Genomic DNA, 13,142 nt, shown 5'->3' on the forward strand with positions numbered 1-13,142 from the left:
CCGCAGGTGAGAAACCTCATCAGTGCAGTGTTTGCTGGCGTTCATTCTCGCTCAGGGACTACTTGATAAAACACATGGTAACACACACAGGCGTGCGAGCGTACCAGTGCCCAGTGTGTAATAAACGCTTTACTCAAAAGAGTTCCCTCAACGTGCACATGCGGCTCCACCGTGGCGAGAAGGCCTTCGAGTGTCACGTCTGTAACAAACGTTTCTCGCACAAGACTCTGCTGGAGAGGCACATGGTCACACACATAATATAAACACCAGGTGACGAGGCCCGGGCCATACAATTTCCACACCAGTTTGCCAGGGAAAGATTGACGTACTCGGCAAACCCATGCCTCATGCACCAAGGAGTTTTAGCCAAGGATATAAACCAGCCTTTGTGTGAACACAGTTAGGAAGAGGTAGACATCGTAAAACTGGGAATAGCTTAACCTTCCACTGCATCCCCACCCCAGCCTTGACAAGTAATTTTCAAACACAGCTCAGAGTGGCTGCATTAAACCTGGATGATGCTCAGGCAACACAGACAGGAGGTGCCTAACTCCTGGCTCTATGTTGAGGTAACTCATTTGAACCACCGTTGGTCAGAGAGAGGAAACCTGCAGAGTGCACTAGCTATTAGATGTTCTGATGAGTTCAGCTTGACTGTGATGCATCTGAACAGATCAGAGAACTATCACATTCAGTAGAGGGGGATAAAGAACCTACTTGTGTTTCACAGACCTTAACCTGCAGTACTGTAGTACACAATATAAAAGCATCTTGCTTTTACATAGTGCCTTTATTGGAGCAAAATATCCCCAGGTGCTTCACAGAAACATTTCTAAACCAAAACTAATACCTATCTAAGTCAGTAAAGCTTGGTGCAAATAACTAAAGGCTTTGTCAACAAGTAGGTTTTAAACAGCATTTTTGAAGGAGTTAAGGGAGAGGCAGAAATTTAGGAAGGGAATTCCAGACTAGAGGCTCAGACAGCTGAAGTCCCAGCTTGGCAGCAGAATGAGTAAATGCAGGGATGATTAAGAGGACAGAACTGGAGTAGAGAAATCCCTGAGGGAATGAGGAGGGGGGGGTGAACACATCAAGGGTATTTTAAATGAGGTATTGCTTAACTGGGGCCCAACGTGGATCAGCAAGCACAGGATTGACGTGTGAGTGGACTCAGCAGGAGATCCCATGAGAGGCCAACTAGAAGACTGTTGGGTTAATCGGGAATGGAAGTGACAAAGGCAGAATGGTGAGACTGCCGTAATAGAGATCGATAAGTCAAGGTTGCTCAGCTAATTGCCATTTAAATGCAGTGGCTTCTGGAGTTCCCTTCCAGTCCTTAAATTACATCTTATTCCACTTACTGACCTCTGCTAAGTTGAGTAGGTGCTCTTTTTCTTCATATTTTTTTATATACCTCAGTTAAATCTCCCCTTGGCCTCTATTCCAAAATAAATGAATCCAATTTGGCCAAACTTTCCTCACAATTGTCAAGTGCATCTCTGTTAATATATCTTAATAACCTCTTCTACACTTTACTGCACTTTCACCGCCTCCCCCTAGTCTGTTAACCACATCTGTACAAATGCTCCTGCTGTGGCTTCATTAATATTTTAGGCAGTTCAAGTGTGACCTTCCAGCTTGTATATCCACTGGAATAAAGAATAAGACCATGCTTTCCAGCTGAGCCACGGTAGTGGATATAACAAGTTGAACAGCCTGTGGCCTTTGACTGTCCATGTTGTGTGATGAATGGACCAATTGGACAATGTATCAAAGGTCATGTAGGGGTGAACTTACCAGCAGGATGTATTCAGAGTGACACATGGTTAAATGACCAGGTGGAACTCCTGTGCAGAGAAGTCACAGATCCTTTGGGAAAAAATCGAATGATGTTAAAGTTTGGGACATTCACCAATCAGTTTTTCATCAACTGAGTAATTATCTGCTCTTGGTAAAGGCTTAAGTGAGGGACCAATTTACAGTGGATTCCAGTTAATTGGGACAAATCAGGACCACTACAGTTTGGCCCAATTAAGCAGCTACGCTGCTCTGTCAAAATTTCAAGGAAATAGTTAAAAAGTTATAAAACAAAAGACAAACTGAAGTTTAACCAAATAACAAATTATGTACATAAATGAAGTACAGAACAAATCGGAACGCTATTAATACTGCTACAATACAGTACTATAAAACTATGTATTACTTCCTAATATTTATCTATGGAGGAAATAATCCAGTATACGCTGCTGTGTTCTATTGATTGACTGTAACTGAACAAAATGAACAAATGCCTAAATACAGATAATGGACTCACTTCACACAATACTTTTGATGATTGTCGATACCTTCAAATTCTCTGTACTTCCTAACTTGCTGAAGTAGTGAAATCTTTTCATTTTCACTCTTGGCCGTTTCTGGCATCTCTGTGCTTGAAGCCAGTGAGAAAAGCAGTTCAGAATTGTTTCTTGCCAGCTGTCCGTGACAAAAATCACTGCTTTTAAGAACACACACAACTGACATTATTTAAAAACTTCGCTCTAAGCATGGTGTAGTGTCTAATGGCCACAAATTGCACATGATTGACACTAGTTAGAAACTATTCGGCAACAGTCTCCTGTCCTAATTAAGTGGCATAGTGTCCCGAATAAACGAAAGAACCCCCGGCTAGTTTCACAATTATTTTTTGTTCTTTGAGAGTTGTCCCAAATGAGCTGCTGCCCCGATTAACTAATGGCCCAATTCACTGGAATCCACTGTGTTTAATTTTTCAGCTGATAATTGGACAATCAGCCACTTCAGCTTTGCCTTTCCTAATATTTTGACTGCTGTCTGAAATATGATTTCAAAATTAATAAAATGTGGCACTTGAATATAATCACTGTTAAGAGTGAAGCCCAGACTGGTAGCTTGACATTTGCAGTCTCCATCCTTGCTGCATGTCATGTTTTCCTAAAGCTGTTGCAAGGGTTATTTGTCTTGCCTCTTATTTGATGGTAATATCACAGTAGTCACAGCCCAGCCACAATCCCAGTTCATCCAACAGTGTAAGCATTTAATACTCATTCAGAATCAGGTTCAATATTACCTGCATATATTGTGAAATGTGTTGCAGTACATTAAATACATAAAAAACATTACAGTAAAGATATATCTATATTTAAAAAGTAGTTCATTGGTTCAATGTTCATTCAGATACCTGATGGCAGAAGGGAAGACGCTATTTCTGAATTGTTGAGTGTGTGCCTTGACAATTTTCTTTGAACACACCTGCCAGCTGCCTCCAGATCAGGGTAACTGGGGCTGCAAGATTCTTTGTGGCTGTAGTTTTATTCTCCCTTTCAAAGTGTGCACAAGTGGCGCTGAGCTTATCTGGGAGTGAAGCATCACTGCTATTCATGACATCAAGCTTTGCTTTATAGGAAGCAATGGCCTGAAAACCCTGCCGGATTTGACGTGCATCCGATTCTCCCTCTAACCTCGTTCGGAATTGTTCTTGAGATAGCCCTCCACAAGTCGTACCTGGCCGCCTTGTGTAGTCCACGGCTTTTGGTTGGAGTATGTACAGTATGTTCTCGTAGGCACACATGTTTTAGTGAAGTCGGTGACAACTGTGGCGTAGTCATTCAGACTGGAAGACAAATCCCTGAAAGTGGTCCAGGCCACCGACTCAAAGCAGTTCTGTAAGCGCTCCAGCACCTCCGTTGTCCATACCTTCTTGGTTCTCATAACTCATGCTGCGGGTTTCAGTCTCTGCCTGATACTCAGGAAGCAGAACTACAGCCAGGTCATCAGAGTTTATAAAGTGTGGCGTGGGGCGGCACGGGAAGCGTTCTTGATGGTAGTATAACAATGGTCCAGTGTGTTGGCTCCTCTGGTTCCACAAGCGATATGTTGGTAATAACTGTTAAAAGACTTTTCCAGACTGGCCTGGTTAAAATGCCCCAAAATGATAGAGAAGGCATCAGGATGGGCTCTTTCATGTCTGTTGATTACGTTGCTCAGTTATCTATCGCCTGTTCGACCCGGGCTTGAGGTGGGATGTACACCGCTACCAAGATTATGGCTGAAAACTCCGGCGGCAGGTAAAATGGACTGCACTCGATCGCGAGATGTTCCAGGTCAGGTGAGCAGGACTGGGACAGCACCGCCACACTTGTACACCACAAGGAATTGATCATAAACCACACTCCACCTCCTGTGCCGTTGAGAGACTCAGCAGTCCAGACTTGGCGGTGAATTGTGAAGCCCTCGACTTTTATCTCTGCCTCCGGAACGGAGGGGGATAACTAAGACTCCGTGAAACAAAAAACACAAAAGGTTCTAATGTCCTTCTGGTTCAGCAATCCTGCTTTTAGACTGTACGTTTACCAGCAGAATAGTCGGTATTGCGAGTCGAAAACCATACTTCTTTAAAGGAACTTTTATACCACAGGGGGAACCTCTCTATCGCCGTCTTAAAGGGACATCGCGAAAGAGACCAGAGTCCGTTCGAGTTTCGTCGACTTTGAGTATCGACAGAATTTTTAACCGACTTAAAACAGTATTACTTACTACATTGTTCATTGCTGTAGCCGTGGATTTCAGCTGTAGTAGTCTTAAACGGGAATATTTGATGGTTTCCATCACAGCTGCTCGCACAAGTGGGTTTCTTAATGACGCCCCGGAAGTTATCTCAAACAAAATTCCACTTCCCATTCCCATATGCCAGTCCATGGCCCCCTCTACTGTCGCGACCGGGCCACACTCTGGCTGGAGGGGCAACACCTTATGGGTCTGGGTAGCCTCCAACCTCTCGGCATGAACATTGCTTTCTCAAACTTCCTTGCCCCTCCTTCCCGTTCCTGTTTCCTTCTCTCACCTCATCTCCTTACCTGCCCGTCACCTACCTCTGGTGCGCCTCCCTCTCGCCTTTCTTCCATGGCCTTTCTATCAGATTCCCCCTTTATCTTTCACCAATCGACTCTGTCAGCTCTTAACTTCACCCCCCTCGCTCTCCTAGTTTCACCTACCACTTTGTCCCCTCCCCCCTTTTATTCTGGCATCTTCCCAATTCCTTTCCAGTCCTGATGAAGGGTCTCCGCCCAGAACGTTGACTCTTCACTCTCTTCCATGAATGATGTGTGACCTGCTGATTTTCTCCAGCATTTTGTGCGTGTTGCTCGGGAAGATATGTCCATACCCCGTGCTCCTCCCAATCATGGTGACTGAAAGTTGGCAGCCTCACATTTAATCTTTCCCTCAGGAATAACCAATGTCTCACAAGCTATCCATATTCCTTACCCGGGCCCACAGGAAAGTGTAGTTATGGTATATCGGGATCTGCATTGCAATTGGCCTGGTATTTAATTATAGTTTATTAGTATGTATCTATCACACATCATTGTACCTTCAAACATCTGAGCAGTACCAACCAGGCAAAGGTTTACAGGCTGATGGAAATTGGGAGCTCTATTGTTCATTTTGGCATCCAGATTACTAAGAAAATCAATCACTGTTCTGCTCCACATTAATTATCAGTGAGGTAAACTAAAGGCAGAGTGATATCTTGCTAGGATTGCCTCTTTCCTCCCTCCCAACATAATGAAATGGTTTGTCACAGTTCAGACATGATGATAGTGAGTTGTTAATGCTGTCCAGAGAACTAAATATCATTGTGGCAGTTGTTACACCTTCTTGGTTCTCAATTGTAATCTTTATATTGCAGTGCCTTTGCCTGCATTTGATTCAAAGTGAGTTAGTTATCTTTAAACGATGCTTGGATCCTGGCATTAACCGTGGGTATACTTGCTGCAAAAGGACCAAGCCACAAGATTTCAAAGCATGACTTCAGTTTTCCAGCTTTTCCTGTCAGTAAAAAGAGGGTCAGTCATGGTGCTGGACAAATATGCTGACCAGAAAGCTGAATGTTAAATGCTTTCCTGCCACTGTGGCTGTGCTTTGTAGAAATCTTGACCTGTTGGACTGCTGGCCTTTTCAGCCAGATTTAGCAATGCTGTGTAGAAGGGTGGCTGGCCAGAACCCTGTGCAAAGGTGGATTTCTGTTCCAGTGCCATAAGATAACGACCCTAGAACAGTCCCCGCACTCTATGGTCAATGATGATCTTTGTCAAGAGCGTGTTCAATTCGATTGGTGCGGTGGGGGCACTGAACTCGTCCACGTGGTCTGTAAGCCTGGTTCCATTGTGCAAGACCTTTAGGATCAGACAATGCTGTAAAATCACAAAAATCCTGCATGTTTCTAATCAATCACCAAAAGGATCCAAGGAGCATCTGCAACATTGGACTTTATGGTAGCCGTATCTAAAGTTCAAAATAAATTATATTATCAAAGCACATATATATCACACAACCCTGAGATTCATTTTGCATACTTAGCAAATGTATAGAATAGTAGCTATAAACACAATCAAATAGAGTATAGGATACAACAAACTGTGCAAATGCAAATATAAATAAATAATAAGAGCAAGAAATAAGATGTAAAAATCCTTTAAGTGAGATCATTGGTTGTGAGAACATCTCAATAGTTAAGGGTAGTTATCCTCTTTTGTTCCAGAGCCTGATGGGTGAGAGATGGTAACTGTTCTTGAACCTGGTGGTACGAATCCTGAAGCTCTTGTATCTTCTACCTGATGGTGGCAGAGAAAAGAGCATGGCACAGTGAGGATCTTTGATGATGATGATCCTTTTTTACGACAGCATTTCACGTAGTCATGCTCAATGGTTGGGAGGCCTTTACCTGTGTTGTACTTAGCTACGTACCTTTTGTAGGATTTTCCACTCAAAGGCATTGGCGTTCCCATGCCAGGCTGTGATGCAACCAGTCGATACCCTCTCCACTACACAGCTAAAGTGTCAATGTTTTTAATATTTCCTCATATATAAAAAGCCAGTGTTCCTGGTGCTTGCTGCCCTCTCTGCATCAGTGAAACCCAATACAAATTGGGGGGGGGGGCACCATTTTGTTGAGCACCTTTACTCAATCCGCCACAGAAGGGAGGATCACCCTGTGGCCACTCATTCTGGCATGTCAGTTCATGGCCTCCTGTACTGCCATGATGAGACCAAACTCAGGTTAGGTTACCTCATGCTCCATCTGCAGAGCCTCCAACCCGATCGCATACACATTGATTGCTTTTACTTCCAGTAATTCCACCCCCCACCACCTTTTTTCTGAATTCCTATTCTGATTATCCCTTCTCTTCTCACCTATCTATGACCACCATCTGGTTCACCCCCCCCCCCCCCATGATCATAGTCCTCGCCTACTAGATTTCTCCTTCAGCTCTTTACCCCTACCACACCCAACAGCGCCAGCTATCAGGGCTTAGGTGCTCTAACTCTCTGGAATATGGATAGCTGGCATGGCCTTCAAGGATTCAGGACCATCTTTTCAATTGGCAATGTTTTGGCAACAGGATTTCAAAGGAACACTTGAACAGAGGCTCAATCATTTGCTCTTCTTGGATTCTTATCTAGCATCAAGTCTTGCATTCTGTGTTTGTTTCAGTCTTGATTCCAGCCTCGGATACTCCGGCACTTGGGTCCAACCATCCTCACTTAGGTCTCTAGTCACACCGCCACCAAACTTCTTACTTCAACCCCCTCCTCCCTCACTTATCATCTTCCTCCTCTCCCCTACCTTCTTATTCTGGCTTCTTCCCTCTTCTTTTCCAGTCCAATGTCGATCGTTTATTCCCCTCCATAGTTACCGGACCTATGGAGTTCTTCCAGCATTCTGTTTTGCTGAGAGAGAGCATCTAGTTGCCAATGTCTTGCTGTAGTTTTCCAGAAGAAGTCTCCCCCAGAGATCTGTTTAGAAGCTTCACTACTATCCTGAAGAGACTACATTGTTTTGTTGTGCTTCCTGAGACTCTGATCTCAGTTTGGTGAAGATCCTACCACAGAAACTATACCAGCTTAATTCTACGCACCAACAGCAAAGGGTTTCAGGTTCATGTTTTTATGTCATGTCAGAAATCCACCATCGGGCCAGACAAAATAATGAACTCACTATTCTCTCCCAGCTCTGCATGAGATAAACTTGTCCTTTGATAAAGAGTAGGGGGTTCATGCCACAGACCCCTACCATTAACCGAGGGGTCCATGCACCCCCTTGATAAGGAGGGCTTGGATAGAGATTTAGTTCTGAACTCTCCTGGGTGAGAGTTAAATGAGTTATTGGGCTGGCCCAACTGTCTCTGACTATATTTTCTAGTGCAACACTACACTGAATAGAATACTACTACCCCTCTAAATAAACTAGTGGTGAGCTTAAGTAGTAGTTGCAGTGAATTTTAATTGATACACATAATATTTTACCATAGAGCTGTACAGCACAGAAACAGGCCCTTCAGCCCACAATATTTATGCTGTAGAACACACCTATAAATACTAATCCAATTTTCTTGCATTAATTCCATATCCCTATGTGCATCATTCATTTAAAATACCTGTCAATGTACCTTTTCATTGAGAACTAATTGCTCCCAAGATCACAGAGCAAAGGGTGAAGGTGTACGTCAGGCTGGTTGTGTCACCTGGCAGGGATGGAGTTGCTGGGAGACAATAGTTGACAGAGGCAGGATGGTTCAGAGATTCCTTTCAATCTTTAAATTGAGATACGGTGCAGAATAGGCCCTTCGAGCCAGACTGCCCAGCAACGCCCGACTTAACTAAGCCCAATCATGGGACAATTTACAACGGCCAATCAAACTACCAACTGGTAGGTCAGTGCCCGGAAAATATGGGCAAAGAGAGAACATATGGGAAATGAACCCGGGATGCTAGAACTGTAAAGAATTGTACTAACCACTATACCAATCACTGCCCCAGGAATTCCTACCCCTGTTTACAGCCTAGAGATACTTTTGATTGCAGTTCCCAGATACTCGTTATCAGGGATTCCTGATTGATATTCATCAGGCAGGAAGTCAGTACTCAGTACCTGATTCAGTGTAATGAAAAGGGTCCTTTCCTAAGGTACTCAACCATCTGCCCTCAAAAGGTACAGGACTGGCTCCAGGGAGAGTCAACACTTTAAGTAACTGTACTTAGAGGAGAGTTTGCACCTTCAGTGAAAATCTGTAGTTTAGAGTCAGCAGCATCCAGAGGGTCAGGAACTGTACCTCAGAATCAGCATCCTCAAGAACCACATTGGGTGGAAAGCTAAAAATTTACAGGTGAACAAATATATTAATTGGGAGCAGGAAATTCACTCACACAAGGGGTTCTGCAGATGCTGGAAATCCAGACTACGTGATGCCAGAGAAACTCAGCAGGTTCAAACAGCAGTTATGGAGAGTGAGTGAGTGTCTTGGTACAAGGAATGCATTTGTGACAGCATGTATGTAAAATTATTTTTAGAGAACATTTTAAATAATTTTGGACATTTATAACTCACAAAGACAATTTAAAAACCTTCAATATATGATTTTCTTTTTTTGCCTTTCTGGGAGTAACATGCACACACTCAGCACTTCAAGAACAGGTTCTTAGCCTCCACCATCTGCTTTCTAAATGGACATTGAAACTAAGAACACTATCCCACTAGTTTTTTTAAATTTCTGATCTTTGCACCATTTATTTTAACTTAACTCTTTAATAGACATATATACTTCACATAATTCAGTTTTCCTCTCTTTATTTATCCTGTCCTTCATGCACTGCTGGCATAAAGTTAACAAATTTCACAACATATGTCAATAATATTAAACCTGATTCCGAGGACTGCCACTTTTATTAGCTGTAATGGGAGTGTAGGATTAGTGTCTTTTAGTGCAATAGCTTATGGGGTGAAGCTGCTTACAAGAAGGCAGTCTTCAGTGGTCTCAGATGGCTTGACCAGACCATCTTCTTGTTATTAAATCGCTAGATTGTGATGATTACAGTCTGCCAATACTTCATGAATCACAATGCCACCCTCCACATCCCTTTCTGCCAGGACTGGTGTGGACAGGGAGCTTGAAGCTATGTTTTGCTTTGCTGCTGCTGAAGTTCATTGAACACCCTCAAACCCAGGGATTCCCAAACTGGGGTCCACAGACCCCCCTCAGTTAATGACATACAAAAGGTTGGGAAAGATGTACTGAAGGAAGTGGGGAAATCGAAGCTCAACTTTAAAAGCCTGACTTATCTCTGAGAAGCTGCTAGAAAAGTTACTACCTGTTCAAGATCAAGAATATGCCACACATTATTGAATTATGATCATTTTTAATAAAACCTGAAAAAGCTAGGATCAAAATTTTATTGAAATTATTGCAAATGTCTGTAATGTTTTGTGCCCAGAGGTTCCACTCCACAAGTGATCCGAGCCCATGGAACACAGGTGCACGTATGTAAAGTTCTCCTGCTCAAGTGCACAAACCTGTTAAATCCTGTTTTTCAAAATAGATTCAGCTATGGATGTTTGTTTCTGTGCACAGTTTCTAGTGTTAGGCTGTGAGCGTGGCATTCACTCAGGTTTATTCTGCACCGGTGGAGTGTGGCACCCACACCAGGCTTCAGAGCAAAGGGTTCCAGGTTTGAATCCAACCGGCTCCTTAAACGAGTTCCACTGGGTTGAGCTTCGACCTAGCAACTTGGCCGCCTAAACAGACAAACGTTAAGGAAATGGCAAGGTTGCCACCTAAGCACAGGGAGGAATTTTACCTTTTTAAAAATAAAAACCATACACACGCAAAAACAGGGTGTTGAAACTGGAGGCGTGGGTTGCTGCTTCTGCTCACGACTCTGCTCTCTGCAGCGCTGAAACCTTGTCCTGTTCTGGCTGCTTCAGGCTTTATATCTGCAAGCCCCATGACGGTTTTCCCAACTGTGTAATGAACTGAGGCAAAGGGCCTGCCCTGGGCCTCGTGTCTGCTGCCTCACTTTAATTCCAAAAGCCACTGTTTGCTTTTATCGTTCACACGTTATCGTTCACTCCTCTCTCTGTGCACTGGCTGTTGATCTTTGTAATTGGGTTCTTGTTTTGTGGCTGCTTGTAAGCAGATGAATCTCAAGGTTATATAATTTGTACGTTCTTTGATAATAAATGTACTTTGACTCACTCTAGTGGTGATCTTGTATGAATGTCACAGGTATCATGTAATACTTCTCACAGTTCAAGAGTATGACAATTTCACTGGCCCAGTGTTTGTTTAAATTTTGCCAAAGTTCAAGTCCATCTGTTGAATTGATGTTATTTTCTTCTTTCCTGAAATAACAGAAAACGGATGTGACTGAAAACACCTCCATCTGAACAGCGTATCACTTGAACAAATGCCTTTGCCGTTAGCACTTTCATGTTTGTGTAATTGTTCTCTTCAACAGAATAAACAATAAAATGTGCTTTTAAAGTATTGCAAACGCAAACATGTTAGATTGATTCCCAATGTGTGATGTTGCAACTAATTGGGCCTGAACTGATTCAAGGTTGAGTTGATTACAAGTGAAAATCCAGGCTTAATTTTTACAGCAGCTTTGTATCTGATCTACAATAAATGTAGTTTCTGCCCGTTATTCCACTGGTATTTAGGGCAGCAATGAAGGTCCTCCATCTCCGATGATGTTCAGGGTCTCCTTCAGTGTGGCAGTAGCTTCCTCCCGGTTTTCAATACTGTCAGTCATGCAAGTGAGACTTGGGAATACCATTACACCCAGATGTGGAAGGATTCTTCATGGCTGTTTCCATAACTATTTTGTTTTAACAGTCAGGGTCGTTAGCCCTGAGCTGAACCCCTGAACCTGGAGGACTGGTGGACCACTCTGAGTCTGGCCTCTACCTTTTGACCTTTCTCATGGATGACCAAACCAAGAGCCAAAGCATAAAACCCTGACTCCAACCAACATAGCTGTCTGGGTCATTGAGGCAGGCAAGCCTCTAGCTCACAAGGTTGTGGTCATCTTAGGAGGATCTTGCACTAACGCATGACTCAGATCGTTCGTATTTGTGTTTTGTTTAAAACCCATGGAACAACAATTGAGCTCATTCTTTGGAACAAGACATTTTGCGGTGTTGAGCCCTGGGGCAATCTGATCACTGGTATTGAACAAATCCATTTATTATTAGAGGGTGGAGGCTTTGTGTATCTGCACCAAGTGTCTGGCACTTGTAGACAGAAGTGGCCCTCCAGTCTCAACACTGATTTTGAGTGTGTATGCTTTTTATTTTTTAAAAAAAGGTAAAATTCCTCCCCGTGCTTAGGTGGCAACCTTGCCATTTCCTTAATGTTTGTCTGTTTTAGGCGGCCAAGCTCAACCCAGGCACAAGTGGAACTCGTGCAAGGAGCAGGCCGGATTCGAACCTGGGAATGGTTTGTGGCACCATAAGATAATTAACTCCCCAGCCATTTCTGCCTTCATTACCCTGAGATTCAAAGTACATTTATTATCAAAGTCTGTTTGCAGTATACAACCCTGAGATTCGTCTTCCCTCAGTGTACACGTAATTTGCCATAACCAAATTTGTTTAAATCAGAGAGACAATTGCACAGTACAATGGCAACACCTCCACTCCAGGCTTATTGCACCTTATGAAGGGTCTCCATCCCAAAGTATGGACTGACCTGATGATTTCCTCCAGGATTTTGAATGTTGATCCAGGGCTCCAAAATTTACAGGCATCATCTTCTTCTGATTTTTAATAGTGGTTGGCAGTCCATCTTAATGGAGCATTACTGCCACCAACTGGACTGGAGTGTGGTGTAGCGAATTGGGGAAGAAACCCTTTCTACTTCTCTTTCAAATAAAAGTTCCATTACCCCGGAAAGCCCTATGTAATGAAATTCAATCCTGTGTATTAGTCATTCCCATTAGATTTTTTTTAAAAGAAAACTATCAATCCCCAAGGACTGTAATGAAGCCTGCATTTGATCTTTTAACCTTGTATGCTTCACACTGTAGTATGTTGAAATCTTTCATAATGATGAAAGAAACCTTCACAGCCCAGAGTGTTTTCCAACAAGATACGAGGAATAATTAAGCACAGAATGCCCAATTCTAAGTCATGACAAAATATTTCCTTCCCTCCTTGTTTTACCCTTTTCTCACATAAATGCAAGTTTTATATGTATTCTGTAAAGGTGTCTCACCTTATGCCCATTAACCCACAAATCTGGAAATTTTACCACCTTCATTTCAAAAATTTGACCATAAAATTTCAA

The 13,142-nt window shown here is 43.0% G+C and overlaps 1 protein-coding gene across 2 annotated transcripts in view; it reads left to right on the forward strand.

Moving 5' to 3' along the window:
- Window positions 1-12,532, forward strand: part of LOC132382993 (zinc finger and BTB domain-containing protein 20-like) — a 25,498-nt gene extending 12,966 nt beyond the window's left edge. The window contains exon 3 of one of the 2 annotated variants that reach the window (XM_059953650.1): window positions 11,207-12,532. In XM_059953650.1, coding sequence (XP_059809633.1) covers window positions 11,207-11,223 — 17 coding nt within the window. In that variant the 3' untranslated portion in view covers window positions 11,224-12,532. Of the gene's footprint in view, window positions 1-6; window positions 1,408-11,206 lie in introns of those variants that run through there. The other variant, XM_059953649.1, reaches the window with a different exon arrangement.
- Window positions 12,533-13,142: the final 610 nt, after the last annotated feature.

Source organism: Hypanus sabinus, chromosome 29 (genome assembly GCF_030144855.1).
Source record: "Hypanus sabinus isolate sHypSab1 chromosome 29, sHypSab1.hap1, whole genome shotgun sequence".
Classification (NCBI taxonomy): domain Eukaryota; kingdom Metazoa; phylum Chordata; class Chondrichthyes; order Myliobatiformes; family Dasyatidae; genus Hypanus; species Hypanus sabinus.